The sequence below is a fragment of the Macaca mulatta genome, chromosome 16, assembly GCF_049350105.2.
Source record: "Macaca mulatta isolate MMU2019108-1 chromosome 16, T2T-MMU8v2.0, whole genome shotgun sequence".
NCBI lineage: Eukaryota > Metazoa > Chordata > Mammalia > Primates > Cercopithecidae > Macaca > Macaca mulatta.
In genome coordinates, this window is record NC_133421.1 from 66330723 (window position 1) to 66353452 (window position 22730).

The 22730-nt window shown below is 44.4% G+C and overlaps 1 protein-coding gene and 1 long non-coding RNA gene across 15 annotated transcripts in view; one reads left to right on the top strand and one right to left on the bottom strand.

Moving 5' to 3' along the window:
• Window positions 1-22730, bottom strand: part of DNAJC7 (DnaJ heat shock protein family (Hsp40) member C7) — a 41363-nt gene that overhangs the window by 12554 nt on the left and 6079 nt on the right. For 4 of the 14 annotated variants that reach the window (XM_077968877.1, XM_028835556.2, NM_001261251.1 and 1 more), the window contains 5 exon segments: window positions 10805-10893; window positions 7771-7895; window positions 6955-7068; window positions 5524-5598; window positions 615-733 (listed from right to left, as the gene is read on the bottom strand). In XM_077968877.1, the coding sequence (XP_077825003.1) occupies window positions 615-733; window positions 5524-5598; window positions 6955-7068; window positions 7771-7893 (431 nt within the window). In that variant the 5' untranslated portion in view covers window positions 7894-7895; window positions 10805-10893. 14 annotated transcript variants of the gene reach the window in all.
• On the top strand, window positions 279-21043 carry LOC144335732 (uncharacterized). The gene is made up of 2 exons (XR_013406855.1): window positions 279-2533; window positions 19790-21043. It is a non-coding gene; the product is annotated as an uncharacterized LOC144335732 (long non-coding RNA).

Sequence of the window (22730 nt, forward strand, 5' to 3'; positions counted from 1 at the left end):
GTCTGGCATTCAGAATATCCAAAGGTAGACAGATTCCCAAGAACTGTTCCCAAACTTTCCCCAAATAAACCACCTATAATTATCTTTAAAACACATCTTGTGTCTTACAATCCTCATTAAACTAGAACAGGGTTTGGCAAACTACAGCCCACAGGGCCAAATCCTTTCTGCCACTGGTTTTTGTAAATAAAACTCTATTGAAACAGCCACATCTATTGGTTCATCTATTATCTAGGGCAGCCTTTGCACTGCAATGGCAGAGTTGAGTTAGTTGCAACAGAGACACTGTGGCCTGCAAAGGCTAAAATCTGGCCCTTTGCAGAAAGTTTGCCAACCGGTGGAGTAGAAGGAAAAGACTACCTTAAACAAACAAAAACTACAAAAAACTCATGTAACACAATCTGTTCTTTCGTATATAGTACCTGCTATACTACTATACTCCTGTATACCCTATGGGTTTTCAAAGCTGGTCTAATCTTTGACTTTAAGTCTTAAGAGGGTCTCATCAGCCCTAGCTGGCCTGCTCTGGGGACCATATCCTGTGGTGAAGCTGCCGGACACCATCAGACCAATGGTATCTGGCATTTTAATGCCCAACTGGCCTGACTGCATACCTAGCCACAGACTGTGCTTCTGGATAACGACCCAGCATTGCTAAACATTCTGCCTTGAGGATTTTGAAGCGATGGCAGGCAGGGGCAAATTCTAGGGCACGGTCCATGCAGAAAACAACCTGTGGGGAAGAAGAAAACAAATAAGGCTCTTCATCAGGGACTCCAGAAACATCTTCAGTTTAGTCACAGGAAACAGACTCAAAGCTCAAAGAAGTCTTTGGGTCCACTGTTAAGTAATATCAAAGTTTAAAAACATACCTAATTCACTAAATAAACGCACTGAAATGAGGAGAGCAAAGATTCCAGAGGATAATGATGGTGAACATTTATTGGGTGCCTTTGTATATGAACCCATTTAATCCTCACAACAACAATTTGTGAAATAGGCAATATTATAACTTTTTTTTTTGAGACACAGTCTCGCTCTGTTGCCCAGGCTGGAGTGCAGTGGCACGATCTCGGTTCACTGCAATCTCCGCTTCCCGGGTTCACACCATTCTCCTGCCTCAGCCTCCCGAGCAGCTGGGACTACAGGCGCCCGCCACCGTGCCGAGCTGATTTTTTTTTTGTATTTTTAGTAAAGACAGGGTTTCACCATGTTAACCAGGATGGTCTTGATCTCCTGACCTTGTGATCTGCCCTCCACGGCCTCCCAAAGTGCTGGGATTACAGGCATGAGCCATCACACCCAGCCTTAAAATAGTTATTTTAAATGGCTCTAAACAGGCTATATCAGATTACTATTCCCAGCATGCCACTATACAAACCACAAGCCAAGTAGCTCTCACACACACAAAAAGGTGGGGATTAATTTACTCTTTCAGCCTCATAAAGCATCTTTTTACTAGTTTGTCCTCTGAGCTTTCAGTTTTGGTTTAGCTGCTATTTATTCCTGGGAGAGCCTTGCTGAATCACATTCACTCCAAGAATAAATGAACCAAAGGAGAAATGTGGAGTTAAAGGACACCTATTCCCTCTAAGAATCTGGCCATGGGGATCAAGAAGAGATAAACTCTGAAAACTTACAAGCAGAAAAATTCAAATTCCATCAACAGGAGACTAGTTAGATAATGTGGACATTCATATAATGGAATACTATGTAGTTCTAAAATAAAATAAAGAAGCTCTTCATGTACTAATATGGAAAGAGTTCCAAGACCTATTCAGTAATTTTTTTTTAAAGGTGCAGAACTGCCAAAAAGCATACATCTTTCATGCAAGGTAAAGGTAGAAAATCCAGGATCTTTATTTTATATATGTACAACAAAACTACAGAAGAAAATAGAAGACATAAGAACAGTGGTTAGCTTAGGGGAGTGAGAACTGGGCAAAGAGAGGACAAGTTTGAGGGGACACTAATCACTGAATATTTTTCATACTTTCTAACTTTTGTTTGTTTTTGTTTTTGAGATGGGGTCTTGCTCTGCTGTTCAGGCTGGAGTATTAGTGGCACAATCATGGCTCACTGCAGCCTAGACCTTCCAGGCTCCAGTGATTCTCCTGCCTCAGCCTCACGAGTAGTTTGGACTGCAGGCACACGTCACCACACTCAGCTAATTTTTAAAACTATCTGTAGAGACAGGGTCTCAATATGTTGCCCAGGCTGGTCTCAAACTCCTGGCCTCAAGTGATCCTCCTGTCTTGGCCTCACAAAGTGCTGGGATTACAGGTATGAGCCACTGCACCTGGCAATACTTCCTAGTTTTTGAACCATGAATAGCACCGATTCTAAAACTGAAATTTAAAATATGAGCAAGTCAGTAAACACTACCAGCTTACCAGCTGTTCACTGAGAAGACTTTCTGCAGTGTCACAGAGCAGTGACAGGAATGCCTCTCCTTCAGTGGCACAGGTTACTGTCCTGAAAGTTTTTTTTTTTTTTTTTGAGACGGAGTTTCATTCTTGTTGCCCAGGCTGCAGTGCAATGGCATGATCTCGGCTCACTGCAACCTCTGCCTCCCGGATTCAAGCAATTTCCCTGCCTTCGCCCCCGGAGTAGCTGGGATTATAGACATGCACCACCATGCCTGGCTAATTTTTTATATTTTTAGTAAAGATAGGATTTCTCCATGTTGGTCAGGCTGGTCTCGTACTCCCGACCTCAGGTGATCCGCCTGCCTTGGCCTCCCAAAGTGCTGGGATTACAGACATGAGCCACCACGCTCGACATGTCCTGAAAGTTCTAAGGACAATATGAAAACTTAAGCATTACACAGGTAGAGTTGGGCTAACTGTCCTGCCCCCCTCAGATGGAAAAGGAATGAGGGGGCAGAAAGAAGTCAGTCAAAATGTCAGCAGCCACACCCCGCTGCCTTCACAAGGACCCCGTTTTGTGCAGAGCTGGTCCTGCTCATCATGGGGCTCATCAGCGCCTCACTTCCCACCCCCACCTCCCCATGACTAGGGACAGCTGCAGGCAAAGAAGATCTTTTGTTTCTTCCAAGTTCATCTGTTTCCCCTGCCAGGATCATAATTCTTCATTTGTGACATCACCATGAGCTACAGTAGGGGGGGCTGGGATGTCACAAACAGAGGATTCTGTCACAAACTCAGGATTCTGGCTCCAGAGTAGGCAAGAGAGAAAAGAAACCCAAAAGACTGCCTCTCAAGACAAAGCTTTTGCCTATGTAAACCTCAGAAAACGTGACAGTAGGCAGAACTGCTTTCCAAACACACACACGCCAAACAAAACAAACTTACGAATTACACTACAAAGACAACTGTGGTTATTAAAACCAATGGACAGAAGAGGGATGCTAATAAGTTACTGCTGGGACTGTGCAGAAGCTAATCAGATATATACATTACCAAATAAAAGACCATCAGTGAATGTGAATGATTCTTAATGTACCCGCTTATCAAACATTTACTGAGCACATGCTCCAAAAAGCACTGAGCAAATTCCCACATATGAAGTGACAACTTTATTCTTTGGACAGTAGTCACAAACTTAAGTGATGCAGAAAATCTCTCCTGATCAGTGGTTATTAACCTTTTGGGGGTTATCTACCTCCCTTTTAGAAACTCAAGTGAAAACTGTATCCAAGCACCATCTAAAGAAGAAAGGAGTTATACAGGTAAAGTATAATAACTGCGAGGTCTAGAAAGATACCTAGAACTTTTGGCCAGGCGCAGTGGCTCACGCCTGTAATCCCAGCACTTTGGGAGGCCAAGGCGGGTGGATCACCTGAGGTTGGGAGTACGAGACCAGCCTGACCAACATGGAGAAACCCCATCTCTACTAAAAAAATACAAAATTAGCCGGGCATGGTGGTGCACGCCTGTAATCCCAGCTACTCGGGAGACTGAGGCAGGAGAATCGCTTGAACCTGGGACGCAGAGGTTGCAGTGAGCCAAGATCGCGCCACTGCACTCCAGCCTGGGCAACAAGAGCGAAACTCCATCTAAAAAAGAGAGAAAGAAAGGTATCTAGAACTTTTATACCTTTCTCACATTTCAGATGTCTACCCCTTTGACATGTAAATTTTCAAGAACTACTGCACAGTCTAACATCTAAAGACAGTCTAATGCCAAAAAGGAGGGGACAACAGGTTAAGCACACTATTCAAAAATGTAAAAGGGGCCTCTCCCATTTTTGTTCTTTTTTTTTTTTTAAGAGACAAGGCTTCATTATGTTGCCCAGGCAGGAGTGCAGGGGTTTTTCCACAGGCTCAATCCCACTACTGATCAGTATGGGAGTTCTAATTTGCTTTGTTTCCAACCTGGGGCAGCTCACCCCTCTGTAAGCAACCTGGTGGTTCCCTGGTCCCAGGAGGTCACCATATTTATGCCAAACTTAGTGTAGACACCCAATCAGCATCGTGCACTATAGCCCAGAACTCCTGGCCTCAAGCAATCCTACTGCCTCAGCCTCCCAAGTAGCTGGGCTATAGGCATGGCATTGCCCAGCTCCTTATTTCTGATTTAAAAGCAGAAGTTAAAGCCAGCTCTTATTATTCAAATAAAAATGGATTATCCAGGGCCAGGTGTGGTAGCTCACACCTGTAATCCAGCACTGTGGGAGGCTGAGGCCAGAGGATCAGTTGAGCTCAGGAGTTTGAGACCAGCCTGGCCAACATGGTAAAACTCTGTCTCCACTTACAAAAAAAAAAAAAAAAAAGGCCAGGCGTGGTGGCTCACGCCTGTAATCCCAGCACTCTGGGAGCTGAGGCGGGCAGATCAGGAGGTCAGGAGTTTGAGACCAGTCTGACCAACATGGTGAAACCCTGTCTCTACTAAAAATACAAAAATTAGCTGGGCATGGTGGCGCGTGCCTATAATCCCAGCTACTCAGGAGGTCGAGGCAGGAGAATTGCTTGAACTTGGGATGCAGAGGTTGCAGTGAGCCAAGATTACACCACTGCACTCCAGCCTGGGAGACAGAGCGAAACTCCATCTCAAAAAAAAAAAAAAAACAAACAAAAACAAACTACAAAAATTAGCCGGGTGTGGTTGCATGCACCTGTAATCCCAAGGTGGCTGAGACAGGAGAATCACTTGAATCGCTTGAACCCGGGAGGTGGAGATTTGCAGTTGGCCACTGTGCTCCAGCCTGGGCGACAGAGTGAGACTAGGTCTCAAAACAAAAAAAAGATTATCCAACCTAATATTTAATTCCAGCTGGCTTTCCCTTTATTAAGTAGTACACCATTGGCCAGTGCTTTACATCAACAATAGAAACAAACTCAAGTGGCACACTTATTTTACCTTTTATTATAGGGCCAAATATAATTAATAAGTACCTTAGCACAAAACATTTTTAAGAGGAAAACTAAGAAGCCTAATTTAAGTGATAATTTACTATTCTAGATCTTTTGTGCCATACTACTCCTCTTAATTATCATACACACACACGAATGGGAATTTTGTGACAAAGGGCAGACGAGATTATCTCATGGTTGTACTGTACCTTCCGAAAATCTCGCTTCTCAAAATCTGTTTCTGCTATTTTCTCATATTCCATGACTGCATTAGCATTCTTGAACTACACCAGAAAATCAGACATAGGAAAGTTTTAATGAAGCTGTAGATTAAACCACCACAAAAAAATTAACAAGGCGTTGATGAATTTGAATTGAGTAAATATACCACACTGCAGGGTCAGACTCATACCTCCTGTTTTGAGTGGCCACTTATATGATCCAGTTCTAGGGCTCTCTGGCAACTGTGACAGGCTGCCATGGCATTCCCTAGAGAGAGGTGGCACTTGCCCTCTCATAGATGTCTCTAGAAGATTTTCTTTCAAGAAAATCAGAACCACAGACATTTCACAAACCAAACTGATGAAGATACAGTCAAGACTCCTTAACAGAAGGGCTAGACCCAAACTTCACCCTCAGTTTGAACTTCAAGTCAGGAACACAAGTATCATGCTTGATATACCTAAAATAAAGGCAATGCATTGCCAGGTATTGAGTATACGTTTTGAGATTCTCACTGAAATGCATCTAGGGTAAACTGTATATACAGTCATATGCTCTGGTCAACAATGAACTATATACATGGCAGTGCTCCTGTAAGATTATAATACCGTATTTTTACTGTACCTTTTCTGTTTACACAAATACCACTGTGTTATAGCTGCCTATAATATTCACGCTATAAAGGTTTGTAGTCCAGAAGCTACTGCCATATAGCCTAGGTGTGTGGCAGGCTACGCCACCCAGGTTTGTGTAAGTATACTTTATGGTGTCTACACAGTGACAAAATCACCTAACGAAATGTATGCCTGTCATTAAGCGACACATACTGTATATGGAGATGTAATTAAAACATGTTTTAGCTGCTACCAATTTCATCAGGGCTTGAATTTACTCAAATTCTTTTTTATTTTTATTTTTTTTGAGACAGGTTCTTGCTCTGTTGCCTAGGCTACAGTGCAGTGGTGCGATCATGGCTCAGCTTCAACCTTCTGAGCACAAGCAATCCTCCCACTTGAGCCTCCTGAGTGGCTGGGATCACAGGTGCATGGCACCAGGACTGGCTAATTAAAAAATTTTTTTTGTGGAGACAGGGTCTCACTAAGTTCCAAACTCTTGAAGTCCCAAACTCTTAAATTCTTTAACCTCACTCAAATCAGTCCCTGAAAGTATTTGCCTATTCCCCAGCCATCTCAGAAACGCTTCAATTTTCACAGATTTTTAAAAGCTGTCAATCATATTCAAAACTCATTTTACAGATTAGGAAGCTGAGACTTAGAGACACTATGAAGCTCGCCTAAAGTCACCCAGGTGTGCTGATGGCAGAAGTGAGACCAGACCTCAGTTCTGACTTTCAAGTAGCCACTCCTCCCAAATATACCATACTGCTTCTTTTGATAGAAACAGCATCAGACCCGTACCTCTTGTTGTGCCTGAGCATTTTTATGATCCAGTTCTAGGGCTCTCTGGAAGCTGCGACATGCTGCCATGGCATTTCCTAGAGAGAGATGGCACTTGCCCTCTCGTAGATGTCCCTAGAAGAATACCAAGAGGGAAGAAAAGCAGGATGACTGGCCAAGTGGAAAGAAATCAACAGCAGCAACAAACACCCACACGAAAAAAACACAGAGGCTGGGCACAGTGGCTCACACCTGTAATCCCAGCACTTTGGGAGGCTGAGGCATGTGGATCACTCGAGGTCAGGAGTTCGAGACCAGCCTGGCCAACATGGTGAAACTCCATCTCTACTAAAAATACAAAAATTAGCCAGGTGTGGTGGCATATGCCTGTGGTCCCAGCTACTCTGGAGGCTGAGGCAGGAGAATTGCTTGAACCTGGCAGACTGAAGTAGCAGTGAGCTGAGATCACGCCATTGCACTCCAGCCTGGGCGACAGAGCGAGACTCCATCTCAAAAACAAAAACAAACAAACAAAACTAATACAGAATGAAAATGACTACAGCAGTTCCCAACCTGGGCAATTTGACCTCCAGGGGACATTTGGCAATGTTAGGAGACATTTTTGGTTGTTACAATTGCGCAGAGGGGATGCTACTCATACCCAGTGATTAAAAGTCAGAGATGACGCTAAACAACCCACAGTGCACAGTCTAGTCCCCCACAACAAAGAATAATCTGGTCCCAAATGTCAGTAGTGTCAGGGTTGAGAAGCACTGGGCTAGAGAAACTCAGCTGTAGCAACCCAGCCTTCCCCAAACAGCCCCATTACATACATACCCGGACAAAACTGTCATCCAACCTCACTGACTGTTGTGCATCTCCGAGAGCTTCCCGGAACCTTCCAAGCATCATCAAGGTGGCTGCTCGATTACCATAATAGCTAGCATTTTTAGGACACATATCTACAGGAAAGGCAGAAGAATGGTAAAACAAAGTTTAGAACAGGTTCCTGCTTTGAAAACTTAGAGGGGGCTGGGCGCAGTGGCTCATGCCCATAATCCCAACACTTTGGGAGGCCAAGAAGGGCAGACCACTTGAGGTCAGGAGTTCGAGACCAGCCTAGTCAACATGGCACAACCCCATCTGTACTAAAATACAAAAAAAAAAAAAAATAGCTGGGCGAGGTGGCGGGCACCTGTAATTTCAGCTACTCAGGAGGCTGAAGCATGAGAACTGCTTGCATCTGGGAGGTGGAGGTTGCAGTGATCCAAGAGCACACCACTGCACTCCAGCCTGGGCAACAGAGGAAGACCCTGTCTCAAACAAACAAAAAAACAAAAAACTTAGAGGCCATCTCCCTCCAACCAATGTTAAGGGAATCTATCTGTAATGCTGATAAACTCTATTTTCTTCGTGGAGATAGGGTCTCACTCGGTTGCACAGACTAGAGTGCTGTGGTGCTATCTCGGCTTACCGTAACCTCTGCCTCCTGGGTTCAAGTGATTCTCGTGCCTTAGCGTGCCAAGTAGCCAAGCAGCTGGGATTACAGGAATGCGCCACCACACCTGGCTAATTTTTGTATTTTTATTTATTATTTGAGGCACAGTCTGGCTCTGTTGACCATGCTGGAGTACAGTGGCATGATCTCTGCTCACTGCATCCTCCGCCTCCTAGGCTCAAGACATCTTCCTACCTCAGCCTCCTGAGTAGCTGGGACCACAGACACACGCCATCACATCCAGCTTTTTTTGTATTTTTTGTTGAGATGGGGTTTTGTCATGTTGGCCAGGCTGGTCTTGAACTCCTGGCCTCAAGTGATCCACCTGCCTCAGTCTCCCAAAGGGCTGGGATTACAGGAGTGAGCCACTGCACCCAGCCCTGACACACTCTTCAGAACGCCACAGCCAGCACGGTGGCTCACACCTATAATCTCAGCACTTTGGGAGGCCGAGGTGGGCAGATCACTTGGGGTCAGGAGTTTGAGATCAGCCTGGCCAACATGGCAAAACGCTATCTCTGCTAAAATACAAAAAAATTAGCCGAGCATAGTGGCACACACCTATAATTCCAGCCACTCAGGTGGCTAAGGCATGAAAATCACTTGAAACTAGGAGATGAAGCTGGCAGTGAGCCGAGATTGTGCCACTACACTCCAGCCTGGGTGACAATGACACTGTCCCCAAAATAAATAAAAGTCTACATCCAAATTTCTGACTGCTTGTGCAAATGGACAGCAGCAATGATAAAATCAGTTTTAAAACAAAACAAGGTACAGCTTTAAAGCGCAGTGATTATCTTTTGAGGGGAGAGGCAGCTTATTAATCTTAATGAACTGTGTTTTGTATAATGAGACATTAAAATGAAATGTGCGTGTTGAGTTTGGGTAAGCAAATTAGGTGAGAAGTATGCTGACATGGGATTAAAATATGCTGGCAAATTAAACATGGAGATAACTAAGACTTCTTTTTTGTACAAAGGCCATTTTCTGAGGTAGTAAATGAATTGGCAATGGCTGAAATGCATTTAGGTGGGTACTGTTTTGCCATAACATTGTTTCTGGAATTGCCTTTAATTTGTCAAAAGAAAAACTACCCACCCCAGTTAGAAGTTATCACATCTGGGTGTGGTGGCTCATGCCTGTAATTCCAGCACTTTGGGAGGCCAAGGCAGGAGGATCGCTTGAGTCCAGGAGTTTGAGACCACCCGGGGCAACACGGTAAGACCCTGTCTCTATTTTAAAAATTTAAAGAGTTAAAAAGAAAAAGAAAAAAAGTTATCATTCATGAGATTTTTTTTTTTTTGAGATGGAGATTCGCTCTCGTTGCCCACGCTGGAGTGCAGTGGCATGATCTCAGCTCACTACAGCTTCTGCCTCCAAGGTTCAAGCAATTCTCCTGCCCCAGCCTCCCTAGTAGCTGGGATTACAAGCGCCCGCCACACCTAGCTAATTTTTGTATTTTTAGTAGAGATGGGGTTTCACCATGTTCACCAGGCTGAAAAGAAATGCGCATGTTGAGTTGGGGTAAGCAAATTAGGGGAGAAGAACTGATCTCAGGTGATCCGACAGCCTCGGCCTCCCAAAATGCTGGGATTATAGGCGTGAGTCACCACGTCCGGCCCATTCATGAAATCAAGCCTGAAGGAGTTCATACAGTAATAGTTATCAACCCATTAGGCAAAAGGCTACTTCTCAGAGAGAAGCTACTTTTTTTATTTTTTAATTTTTGAGATGGAGTTCTTTGGTCGTCCCCCAGGCTGGAGTGCAATGGCGCAATCTTGGCTCACTGCAACCTCCACCTTCCCGGGTTCAAGCAATTCTCCTGCCTCAGCCTCCCTAATAGCTGGGATTACAGGCACGCGCCACCACGCCCAGCTAATTTTTGTATTTTGTAGAGATGGGATTTCACCATGTTAACCAGGCTGGTCTCGAACTCCTGACTTTTGGTGATTCGCCCCACCTTGGCCTCCCAAAGTGCTGGGATTATAGGCGTGAGCCACTGTGTCTGGCCTATTTTTTTTATCTTTTTGAGATGAAGTCTTGCTTTGTTGCCCAGGCTGGAGTACAGTGGCACAGTCTTGGCTCACTGCAACCTCCACCTCCCAAGTTTGGGCAATTCTCCTGCCTCAGCCTCCCAAGTAGCTGGGATTACAGGTGCCCGCCACCAGGCCCAGTTAATTTTTGTATTTTTAGTAGAGACAGGGTTTCATCATGTTGGTCAGACTGGTCTCAAACTCCTGATCTAAAGTGATCTGACTGCTTCGGCCTCCCAAAGTGCTGGGATTACAGGCGTGAGCCACCACGACTGGCAGCTACTTTTAATAATATTTGGCAAGTAAATGTTTTCTAGCATAAGTATCAAGTCTTTCTCACCTATGGCTTTTGTATAATAATTATAAGCTTCATTGTAATCTTTCTTGGCATAGTATGCATTTCCTTGTTCCTTGAAAGTCTCTGCTTCCCTGAAAATGAAAGAGAAAAAGAATTATGTTACTGTACAAAGGGAATAACCTCTGTAATCTTCTAGGAGCAATCTTTGGTCTAGAGCCCGCAGCACATTGAGCTGAAAGTTAGTGTGATACTTGAAGGAATTTATAGATTTGTTCAATAGGCCAATGGACCAAAAGGAGGTGCCAATGAAAGAATCCAAGTTCTTCAGATGCTCCTTTTCGTCAGTTAGATACATTCAAAGTAAATCAAGAAAACCCCTCTTGCGCTCTTGCCTCACCTCACTACTTCTGCCTATAGCCATCCTCCCGCAGGACAGACAAATGTAGACATTCCCTCAGGGCAAGGAATTTTTCTTTCTCCTTCCACAGTGTCACAACTGCTGCCTCTTTTGCAAACTTACAGGAAAAAGGCTACTCCATTCAGGGGCAACTTATTTCTCAATGTGAAATAGGTCATATCCTCAAGAGTTTTAATAATTTCATCTCCTGAAAAGTGGCTCATGCATTTGTCACTGAAAGAACAAGCAGAGCAAAGGCAGGTGGCAAAAGAGTTAAAAGCATAGCATGTTGGTGTTTAAGACAGGAACAGAGTTGAGTGACAGCAGAGACTAAGAACATCGATGACAGGGATATATGAGGTATAGGCTGCCAGTGCCATACTATAAGGAACACCCATCTACTGGTGTTCCCTCCTCCCATCACATCTATGTAGGTACTTGCTGCCCCCTTTGCACTCCCTCCAGTACCTTATATATTCAACAACTGGGTTATAGCAGAATTTTTTCCCTACCTCTAAGATCTATTTTTTGAAACTATGCCATTAGACAAAGTACACTTTCTTAAAGGAACAATGTTATATAATTGGGGAATTAGATTCCTGAGCAAGTACCTAGAATCAAATCAGACATGACCAACAATGTTTTAACCTCTATCAAGATACTCAAAATCACTCCACTCTCAAGTGATAAAGATAATTCTTTACTGAAATGATTACTGCAACATTAACTAAGTACCTGATCATTTTTGTTATGATCCTGTTTCAACGGGAAAGAAAGCATCTTTCTTTTCCTGTTTTTCACGTGTAAAAAAGAACCTAGTTCAGAGTTGCCTGACGTGGGGGCAAAAGTCCTAGTTCTTAAACCCTGGCGATGGTATAGCAATTTACAGCTTGAGTCCATGGTTATCTGCATTAGGGAGATTTGTGATTTACTTACGTATTTTAAACTACAAACTAGCAAAGCTGCCCTCCTTTTATTGAGGTGATCCTCCCTCTCCATTCTTCTCCATCACTGTCCTGGCAAGCCCTACTAATATGAAAAGGCTGCTAGAAGAAAGGAGAAGGAAAATGGGAATGACCTATAAATGCTGACAGATTTGAAATGTGATGGATATAAATCTGCTTGAGTAACTGTTTATACCAACTATCACGATGCTGAAAAGAGGCCATCTGCTATTAAAAATCTTCAAGAAAGATCCCCCAATTCCAAGATTTAAAGGACCAACTGAAATCCTACTACACAGTATACACCACCCTGTAACTCTAAATTAAGCAAAGTGCTTATAAAAACTCTGAGGAGCCTATCCTTTAACAGCAGACATGCTAAGGGATTCAAACAAAGGACTTGCTTAAACTGGATTTCGATTAGTCAAACTGCTGTGAAGAAATGGAGTAGCAAATTCCAAAATAAGACATTAGGCCCAAACTCTATCAGAGATCTAGCCTCTTCTTCAGTTGGCTAGTGGCTAAGAATATGCAAATCTCTAAGGAAAACCAAGACATCTAGGTACCTGGGGAGACACTGTCAGCAGTATAAAGCCTGTTAATCAAAAGTGAAATAATGTACAGGGCTGCTGAAAGGTGCCCCTAGCCTCCTCTTTCCTAAAACACTACCCCTATGGAGGTCGGGGAGTTCAGGACTGGCTTCTAGAAAAAATGCAAAGGATTATTTTGGTGGATGGTTACTAATAATTACTGAGGCCAGGTACTTTCCATACATCATCCTCTATAAAACGGAGTCTGGTGAACATCATTATTCCCATTTTTCAAAGGAGGAAATAAGGCCTGGGGGTTAAATAACTTGCCTGAGGTCAGGTCAGGACGTTACCCACATTTGTCAGAATACAAAGCTTGTGCACTTTCTACTATGCCAAGCTTTCTCTCTAATGCTTGCCTCCACTTACTGCTAACTATTTTGAAAATCAATCTGTACTACGAGGAATAAGACATGGACAATATATGTAAGACATAGACAATACGTATAAATTTGTTTAAACTAAGACCCCGGGCATATAATATTTAACCCCAGAACCAAAATCGGTATTTAAATAAGCTAAACGACATTCCTAACAATTAGTCAAAGAGGAAGCAGGGCTCCTTTCTCTTTAAGATGCAAGACCTAGTGAACTGGACTTTGCCTCCCCAAAGAAATGCATTTCATTTTAGTAAATGGTGAGTAGATTCCATTCTAGAGCAAACAAAGCAAGTAATGTAGAGTCAGCCCACAGCAAAAAGAACAAGAAGAATTGTGTTGTGACAAGTTGCCATGTTTTTAACCTCACACTGCACAGCATCAGGCCAGAATTAGCTATTCCCACACAATTGCCTCATGAAAAGGACTTATTTTCATAGAAACGTGGCTGATTAACAGCTGCCTAAACAATGGGCACTTAGTGCTTTTAGACTGAACGCTGATTTTTTGCCTCCAGGTCCAATGCCCAAAGTGGACTGGAGTCCCTCCTTCATTTTGAACCTCCCGACCAAATACACAACAAGCTTTAATCAATGGGCCTGACCCTGTGAGACCAGTCGAGGAAAGAGTGGATCTTTGGAATCCAGCATGGCAGCAGCAAGAACTGAACAAGGCTGCATCAGGAACAATTCCAGGGTAAAATCCATTCAAGTCCTGCCCTGGAAGTCTGAGAAAGGGCTGAAGCTTGTTCAAGTTGCCTTTACAGCAAAGGGACTGAAGGATGAGATGTCAAAGGCGTGGGACTGGAAAAGAAGAGCAGGTTAACACTGGAATTGAGGGCAGTCTGGTGGTGGCATCTGCCACTCACTCACTGCCAGGGTCAATTCATCTGATAAGCAAGTGAGGTTATAACATGTACCTACTGAAACACACCAGTACTGAGAAAAGAAGAATTAGGATTAACTGGCTTCACCTAGACCAATTTAAAAAAAAAAAAAAAAAAGGATTCCCAATGCACTAAACTACAGATTATTTTCTGTGGCTATAAAATTAAATTCAGATTAAACTCCTAAATATAATACCACAGCAAAATATAGATTTGGCCATAACTGATCTGATGGTACTATTAACAACTACAATATATTTGTAGTGTTGTTTCAGATTTTCAAAGCATTTCCAATGAAGATTTTGAATTTTTTTTTTTTTTTTGATGGAGTCTCGCTCTTTGGCCCAGGCTGGAGTGCAGTAGCATGAACTCGGCTCACTGCAGCCTCTGCCTCCTGGGTTCAAGTGCTCTCTCACCTTAGCCTCCTAAGTAGCTGGGATTACAGGCATGTGCCACCATGCCCAGCTAATTTTTATATTTTTAGTAGAGATGGGTTTCATCACGTTGGCCAGACTGGTCTCAAACTCCTGACTGCAAATTATCTGCCTGCCTAGGCCTCTCAAAGTGCTAGGATTATAGGCGTCAGCCACCACGCCTAGCCAAGATTTTCTTTTCTTCTTTTTTTTTTTTTGAGATGGAGTCTCGCTCTGTCGCCCAGGCTGGAGTGCAGTGGCGCAATCTCGGCTCACTGCAACCTCCGCCTCCTGGTTCAAGCGATTCTCCTGCCTCAGCTTCCCGAGTAGCTGGGATTACAGGTGCTTGCCAGTGCGCCTGGCTAATTTTTTGTATTTTTAGTAGAGACTGGGTTTCACCATGTTAGCCAGGATGGTCTCGATCTCCTGACCTCGTGATCCGCCCGCCTCCGCCTCCCAAAGTGCTGGGATTACAGGCGTGAGCCACTACACCCAGCCTAAGATTTTCAAATGGACTTCTGAGGTGGTTATGGCAATAATTTCACCTATCCTTCAACAGAGGAAGAGCTAGTGAGGCACCCAAGATGGCTGCACAGGTCTCCTAAGTCCTAGAAGTTTATATTTTCCCCTACATCCTGTTAGTATCAAGGCTTTTAGATTAAAACTAATTTATCCAGTTCTCCCACCAAATCCTTGCATCAACTTTTTTTTTTTTTTTTTTTTTTTGAGACGGAGTCTTGCTCTGTCGCCCAGGCTGGAGTGCAGTGGCTGGATCTCAGCTCACTGCGAGCTCCGCCTCCCGGGTTTACACCATTCTCCTGCCTTAGCCTCCCGAGTAGCTGGGACTACAGGCACCCGCCAACGCGCCCGGCTAGTTTTTTTGGCATTTTTTAGTAGAGACGGGGTTTCACCGTGTTAGCCAGGATGGTCTCGATCTCCTGACCTCGTGATCCACCCGTCTCGGCCTCCCAAAGTGCTGAGATTACAGGCGTGAGCCACCGCGCCTGGCCCCTTGCATCAACTTCTAAGCAGAATAAGCTTCACAGCTCTGATTCACCAAGAGATGCTGGGAAGGACTCCACCTCCACCAACCCAGTCTTTTCATTTTAATTGACAGTAATACAGTTGTGTGCAAACAGCCACTGAAAGGTTTTCCAAAAAAATCTGTCCTCTTTGGATGCGTGGAGGATCTCCCACAACAGGATCAGCACTGGACGGCCTGGCCTTCAGAGAAGACATCTCATTCGTGGTCTCCTTTGCTATTTTAAAATGTATGTCTTTGTTTTTCAAAAATAACCTTGCTGGGCACAATGTCTCACGCCTGTAATCCCAGCACTTTGGGAGACAAAGACAGGAAGACTGCTTGAGCGCAGGAGTTTGAGAACAGCCTGGAAAACACAGGGAGACTCTGTCTCTACAAAAATTTAAAAATTAGCTGGGCATGGTGGTGCATGTCTGTAGTCCCAGCTACTTGGGAGGCTAAGATGGGAGGATTGCTTGAGCCCAGGAGGTTGAGGCTGCAATGAGCTGTGATTGTACCACTGCGCTCTAGCCTGAGTGACAGGGCAAGACTCTGTCTCAAAAAAACAAAACCACCCACCAGTAAGAAAACTGCAACTTTGAAAACTTGCTCTTCTACAATAAATGTTGGTTAAAATCTGTATATCCTTTACACATGCAGTTACATTATCTCTCTCTGAATTCAGTATTCATTCATTGCTGACACTAATTACTCCAACAAACACTGCCAAGGGAATCATTTGATATCACACAGGTCTTAGCAGGGCTCAGCATCATGTGATTACATCAGACAACTTGGGCTTATGATTGTTAGCCAACTTTGCACATTTACAGCTCAATTGAATTAAAAACACATTAAAACATCGTAGTTGACATTGCAACATGCCCCAAATTAGGTGCCCTATAAAAATTTCCATTTTCTCTCTAAGTACTTCCAAGTTGAACACTTAAGCAAGATCTCTGTGTTGGGTCAACTAGTCTAACTTTTAACAATTAAAGAAGCAATCGGAAACTTTAGTCAGCCTCCACTAATGCAGAATTAATTGTGTGGTAGTTTTAAAAATGTCATTAACATGGCCGGGTTCTCTCTGGAATTGCTTGACATATCACATATTTGCAGATTATTAAAACAGGGATGAGATTCTTCATCATTTTAAAATGTATTCCACCTCACTGCATGAAAAACAGACTAGCATGGTTTCATTATTCTGCAACATTTGTAACCTAGGAAATGTGGATTCCAATTTTGTATGACAAAAAGCACACCACACTGTGGTTTGATTTTTTCTTTTTTTTTTTTTTTTTTTGAGACAAAGTCTCGCTCTGTCACCCAGGCTGGAGTGCAGTGGCGCAATCTCAGCTCACTGCAACCTCCACCTCCCGGGTTCAAGCAATTCTCCCACCTCAGCCTCCCAAGTAGCTGGGATTACAGGCACATGCTACCACGCCCGGACAATTTTTTTTTTTTTTGAGAAAAGAGCTTATTTATTTATTTATTTATTTTTATTTTGTTTATTTTTTGAGACAGAGTCTGACTGTCACCCAGGCTGGAGTGCAGTGGTGCGATCTCAGCTCACTGCGAGCTCTGCCTCCCAGGTTCATGCCATTCTCCTGCCTCAGCCTCCCGAGTAGCTGGGACTACAAGTGCCCACCACCATGACCGGCTGATTTTTTTGTATTTTTAGTAGAGATGGGGTTTCATCATGTTAGCCAGGATGGTCTCAATCTCCTGAACTCGTGATCCACTCGCCTCGGCCTCCCAAAGTGCTGGGATTACGGGCGTGAGCCACTGTGCCCGGCCTGGTTTTGTTTTTTTTTTAAAGGCAGGGTCTCACTCTGTCACCCAGGCTGCAGTACAGTGGGGTGAACACGGTTTGCTGCAGCTCGACCTCCTGGGCTCAAGCAACCCTTCTGCCTCAGCCTCCTGCGTACCTGGGACTATAGGAACACACCACCGTGCCTGGCTAAATTTTTTATTTTTTTGTCAAGATGAGATTTCACTTCATTGCCCAGTCTGGTCTCAAATTCCTGGGCTCAAGCAATCCTCCAGCCTCAGCCTCCCAAAGTGCTGGAATTACAGACACGAGCCACTGAACATGGCTGCCACACTGCTTTTATTTCAAGTATTTGGCTAGAATAATATTTTTAATAAAGTTAAGCTCTTCCAAAAGCATTAATAATAGCTTAAATCAAAACAGGTGCAGCAGCCTAAATAAGGTTTTGTTTTCATTTTCTTGATGTATTCTGTTATTCCTGAAGTGGAAGAAAAAAAATTCAGTTTTGTTGAAATTACAACTGAAGATAAAATGATTTATTTTGGCAAAGCAGAGGAGTGTTTAGTGGCCTTTGATTTTGGAGAGTATTTTATTGGCACTGAGAAATTTTTTAGAAAAAGATACCTTTCTTGGCAGGATGTGGTGGCTCACGCCTGTAATCCCAGCACTTTGGGAGTCTGAGGCAGACGGATCACAAGGTCAGGAGTTCGAGACCAGCCTGACCAATACAGTGAAACTCCATCTCTACTAAAAATACAAAAATTAGCCTGGCGTGGTGGCACGCACCTGTAATCCCAGCTACCTGGGACGCTGAGGCAGGTGGATCACAAGGTCAGGAGATCACGGCCATCCTGGTTAACACGATGAAACCGCATCTCTACTAAAAGTACAAAAAAAAAATTAGCCAGGCATGGTGGCAGGCGCCTGTAGTTCCAGTCCCAGCTACTCAGGAGGCTGAGGCAGGAGAATAGCGTGAACCTAGGAGCTGGAGCTTGCAGTGAACTGAGATCGCCACTGCACTCCAGCCTGGGCAACAGAGCGAGACTCTGTCTCAAAAAAAAAAAAAAAGAAAAGAAAAATATACTTTTCTTTTCCTTTAAGTTATTAATAATAATACTTTATACTGCGAATGAGTCAATGCCCCTTATGCATTCCTCTTATATTTACTACTCCCCAAATGTCGCCTTAGTCTATGATTGTGATGCCCCATTTATTTTACTCAGTCAAATTTACTAGTTGCCTGCTGATCTAGAAATGCCCTCCACCCTTCAGAATTCACGGGATCTTGGCCAGTCAGAGTAGAAATTCTTTCCTCCTTCCCACGGTCGGAGACCTCTTGTCCCTAATGGCATGTCACAGGGCCTGTTTCATGTTGCACTCTCCCTGACCTTCATGACAGAATAAAGTAAAAGGAGCCCAGGAGCCTAACTTCTGGTCTATCTTACCAAAAGCAAGTCATTTAGTTTCTTTTTTTTGGAGACAGTCTCATTCTATTGTCCAGCCCGGAGTGCAGTGGTGGGATCTCGGCTCACTGCAACCTTCACCTCCCAGGTTCAAGCGATTCTCATGCCTTAGCCTGCTTAGCAGCTGGGACTACAGGCACGCGCCACCATGCCTGGCTAATTTTTTGTATTTTAGTAGAGATGGGGTTTCACTATGTTGCCCAGGCTGGTCTCAAATTCTTGAGCTCAGGCGATCCACCGCCTCAGCCTCCCAAAGTGCTAAGATTACAGGCATGTGCCACCACACCTGGCCAGAAAAAAACTGCTTTTTTTTTGGTTTTGAGACGGAGTTTTGCTCCTGTTGCCCAGGCTGGAGTGCAATGGCATGATCTCGGCTCAATGCAACCTCTGACTCCCGGGTTCAAGTGATTCTCCTGCCTCAGCCTCCCGAGTAGCTGGGATTACAGGCATGTGCCACCACACCTGGCTAATTTTGTATTTTTAGTAGATATGGGGTTTCTCCATGTTGGTCAGGCTGGTCTCGAACTACCAACCTCAGGTGATCCACCCACCTCGGCCTCCCAAAATGTTGGGATTACAGGCGTGAGCCACCGCGCCCAGCAAAAAGTTTCTTTAAAAAAAAAAAAAAAAAGGGCTGGGCACGGTGGCCCACGCCTGTAATCCCAGCACTTTGGGAGGCCGAGGAGGGCTGATCACAGGGTCAGGAGATCGAGACCACAGTGAAACCCCGTCTCTACTAAAAATACAAAAAATTAGCCAGGCGCGGTGGTGTGGTGGGCGCCTGCAGTCCCAGCTACTCGGGAGGCTGAGGCAGGAGAATGGCGTGAACCCGGGAGGTGGAGCTTGCAGTGAGCCGAGATCGCGCCACTGCACTCCAGCCTGGGCAACAGAGCAAGACTCCCTCTCAAAAAAAAAAAAAAAAAAAAAAAAAATCTAGGCTGGGCAAGGTGGCTCACGTCCGTAATCCCAGCACTTTGGGAGACCAAGGCGGGTGGATCACCTGAGGTCAGGAGTTCAAGACCAGCCTGGGCAACATGGTGAAACCCCAGCCTCCACAAAAATATAAAAATAGCCAGGCATGATAGCGGTGCCTGTAATCCCAGCTACTAGGGAGGCTGAGGCAGGAGAATTACTACTTTAACCCAGGAGACGGAGGTTGCAGTGAGCCTAGATTGTGCCACTGCAATCCAGCCTGGGCAACAGAGTAAGACTCCATCTCAAAAAAAAAAAAAAAAAAATTCAACTATTCTAGGAGTGAAATGTCAATATAAATTTCACATAGATAAGCGGAAGTCACAGGTATAGATATATACATAGATATACATTTTTTGAGAGAGACTCTCACTCTCGTCACCTAGGCTGAAGTGCAGTGGTGTGATCTCAGTTCACTGCAACCTCGGCCTCCCAGGCTCAAGGGATTCTCCTGCCTCAGCCTCCTGAGTAGCTGGGATTACAGGGCCCCACCACCATGCCTGGCTAATTTTTGTATTTTTTAGTAGAGATGAGGTCTTGCCATGTTGGCCACTTTGGTCTTCAAACTCCTGACCTCAAGTGATCCGCCCATCTCAGCCTTCCAAAGTGTTGGGATTAAAGGCGTGAGCCATCGCGCCTGGCCACAGATACATGACTTGGAATAATTCTACAAATATTGCAAGGTACTTATGCTAGGTGCTTCATTCAGAAAAAAACAGAAGGTGAGCACTATCCAACTGCTACTTTTTAGCAAAGCTATCTGCTACTCAGCTTTCTTTACCCAATTTCCTACAGAATAGATAGTTTTCACTTTAAAGCACAACTGGAACAACCCTCTACACCTCCCCGCTAAAAAAGAGAGAAGGTAAAAGATGAATAAAATTCCTTAACACACCAGTTCAAATTGTCCTCTGGGTGGACATTCAAGCCTTAACAGAGTCAGAGGGGATTCAAAATGCACCAGAGGAGTCGCAGACTGTCTACACAAAGCAGCAGCACTCCCTACTGTTCAGGCAGGGACAGACACCAGGCAGCAAGCTGTGCCTGGCTGTGCAGCTGGCTACACTGTATTCAGTAAGGAAGAAAAAGCAAGCAACCAATTCAAGCCCTACAGAAATCCCATCACTGCAAGCAGAAAGATATTCACTTGGAAATGTTTGTCTCAACAGTGTTTTAAATTTATTTTAGATCCTTAAATGAGAGGTGTCACCATCTATTACATCTACCTAACCTTCACTTATCCCTGGGGAGAGGAGACCCAATAATGAAGCTACCTCTGAGAAACATGCTTCTCTGAAACCATTCTGAGGATACAAGTCACTGGCTTTTCAGCATTAGCCAGAGGCTTGCTTTCACAACATATCCCCAAACCCACCATTTTCCATCCCTTGGTTCCCTATTCTGTGACATCTCCCACTATAGGAACACCAGCACCCATCAAAAATTTAAAACTGAGGAACTACAATTAAGGAAAAGGCTGCTTTGGCTTGGCGCGGTGGCTCACGCCTGTAATCCCAGCAATTTGGGAGGCCGAGGCAGGCAGATCCTGAGGTCATGAGATCAAGATCATCCTGGCCAACATGGTGAAACCCGTCTCTACTAAAAATACAAAAAATTAGCTGGGCGTGGTGGCATGCAACTGTAGTCCCAGTTACTCAGGAAGCTGAGGCAAGAGGATCACTTGAACCCAGGAGGCGGAGATTGCAGTGAGCCGAGATCGTGCCATTGCACACTCCAGCCTGGCAACAGAGCGAGACTCCATCACAAAAAAACAAAAAAACAAAAAAAAAAAAAGAAAGGGAAGGAAGAAAGGGAGGGAGTGAGGAAGGAAGGAAGGAAGGAAGGGAGGGAGGGAGGGAGGGAGGGAGGGAGGGAGGAAGGAAGGAAGGAAGGAAGGAGCGAGCTACTTCCTAGGCCGGGTGCTGCAGTGGCTCATGCCTGTAATCTCAGCACTTTGGGAGGCCAAGGCAGGCGGATCATCTGAGGTTGGGAGTTGGAGACCAGACTGACCAACATGGAGAAACCCCGTCTCTACAAAAAAAACAAAAAACAAAATTAGCAGGCTGTGGTGGTGCATGCCTGTAATCCCAGCTACTCGGGAAGCTGACTCAGGAGAATTGCTTGAACCTTGAAGGCGGAGGCTACAGGGAGCCGAGATTGCGCCACTGCACTCCAGCCTGGGCAACAAGAGTGAAACTCTGTCTCAAAAAAAAAAAAAATATATATATATATAAAAAATATATATAAAGGCTGCTTCATGAGTCTTTTTGGGTGGAGTGGGGTGGGGTGGAGATGGGAACTAGGGTGGGGAGGAGCCTGGATTGTCAACTAGTATTTTACTTCTCAAAGTTGTCTTGGTTCCTTAGTTCAACAGGTGGTTAACTGTCTCAGGGCAAACTGTCCAAGGAAGAACTCTCAGGACAGAAACTCCAAAAACAAGAGAGGGTCCTGCTTGCCCCTCATACTCTCTCCAAAAGTAATATTAGAATCAGGAGAGATGGTTAACACTGCTTATCTGACAATCTCGCCTCCCCACACAAATTGTAAGTCACATGCCAACAGAATTTCAGGTCTCAGAATAAGACCTGAGAGTCATATATTCCTCCTATTACCATTCTCAAAAGCCTCAACCACTCATATTCTTATCAATGGTGAGGGTAAAACATAGGAATTGCCATTTTGATCCTAACGGGAGAAGAAAAAACAGTGTCACTCCAATAAAAGTTGTTGGGATAACTGCACCTTGAATTTTGTTCTTATTTCTGAAAGTTTAAAAGAATACCTGGAACGACCTCTAAGTAACTTCCACATCACTCAGCGCTGGAGAAAGGGGACCAAAGACTAGTGCAGTAAGGGAGAAATGGGTCTCAGTGGGACTCTGCATCAGACCACAAGGCAACTAGGCAACTGCTGACCACTGTTCTCCAATCTCCTAAAGTCCTGAAGAAGGAAAACTCAAGTGCCCAGTACTCAGCTTTTCAAAACCTTTAAAATACAAACTTCAAAGACTAAACTAATCCCTGATTGGCTGGAATGTACAATAAGGCTGGGCTTTCAGCCAATCAGAGTTCTGGTTGTTGGGAGTGGACTGGACTCTAAGGCAACTGCCACTCACTTGGCCCTGTATTTTC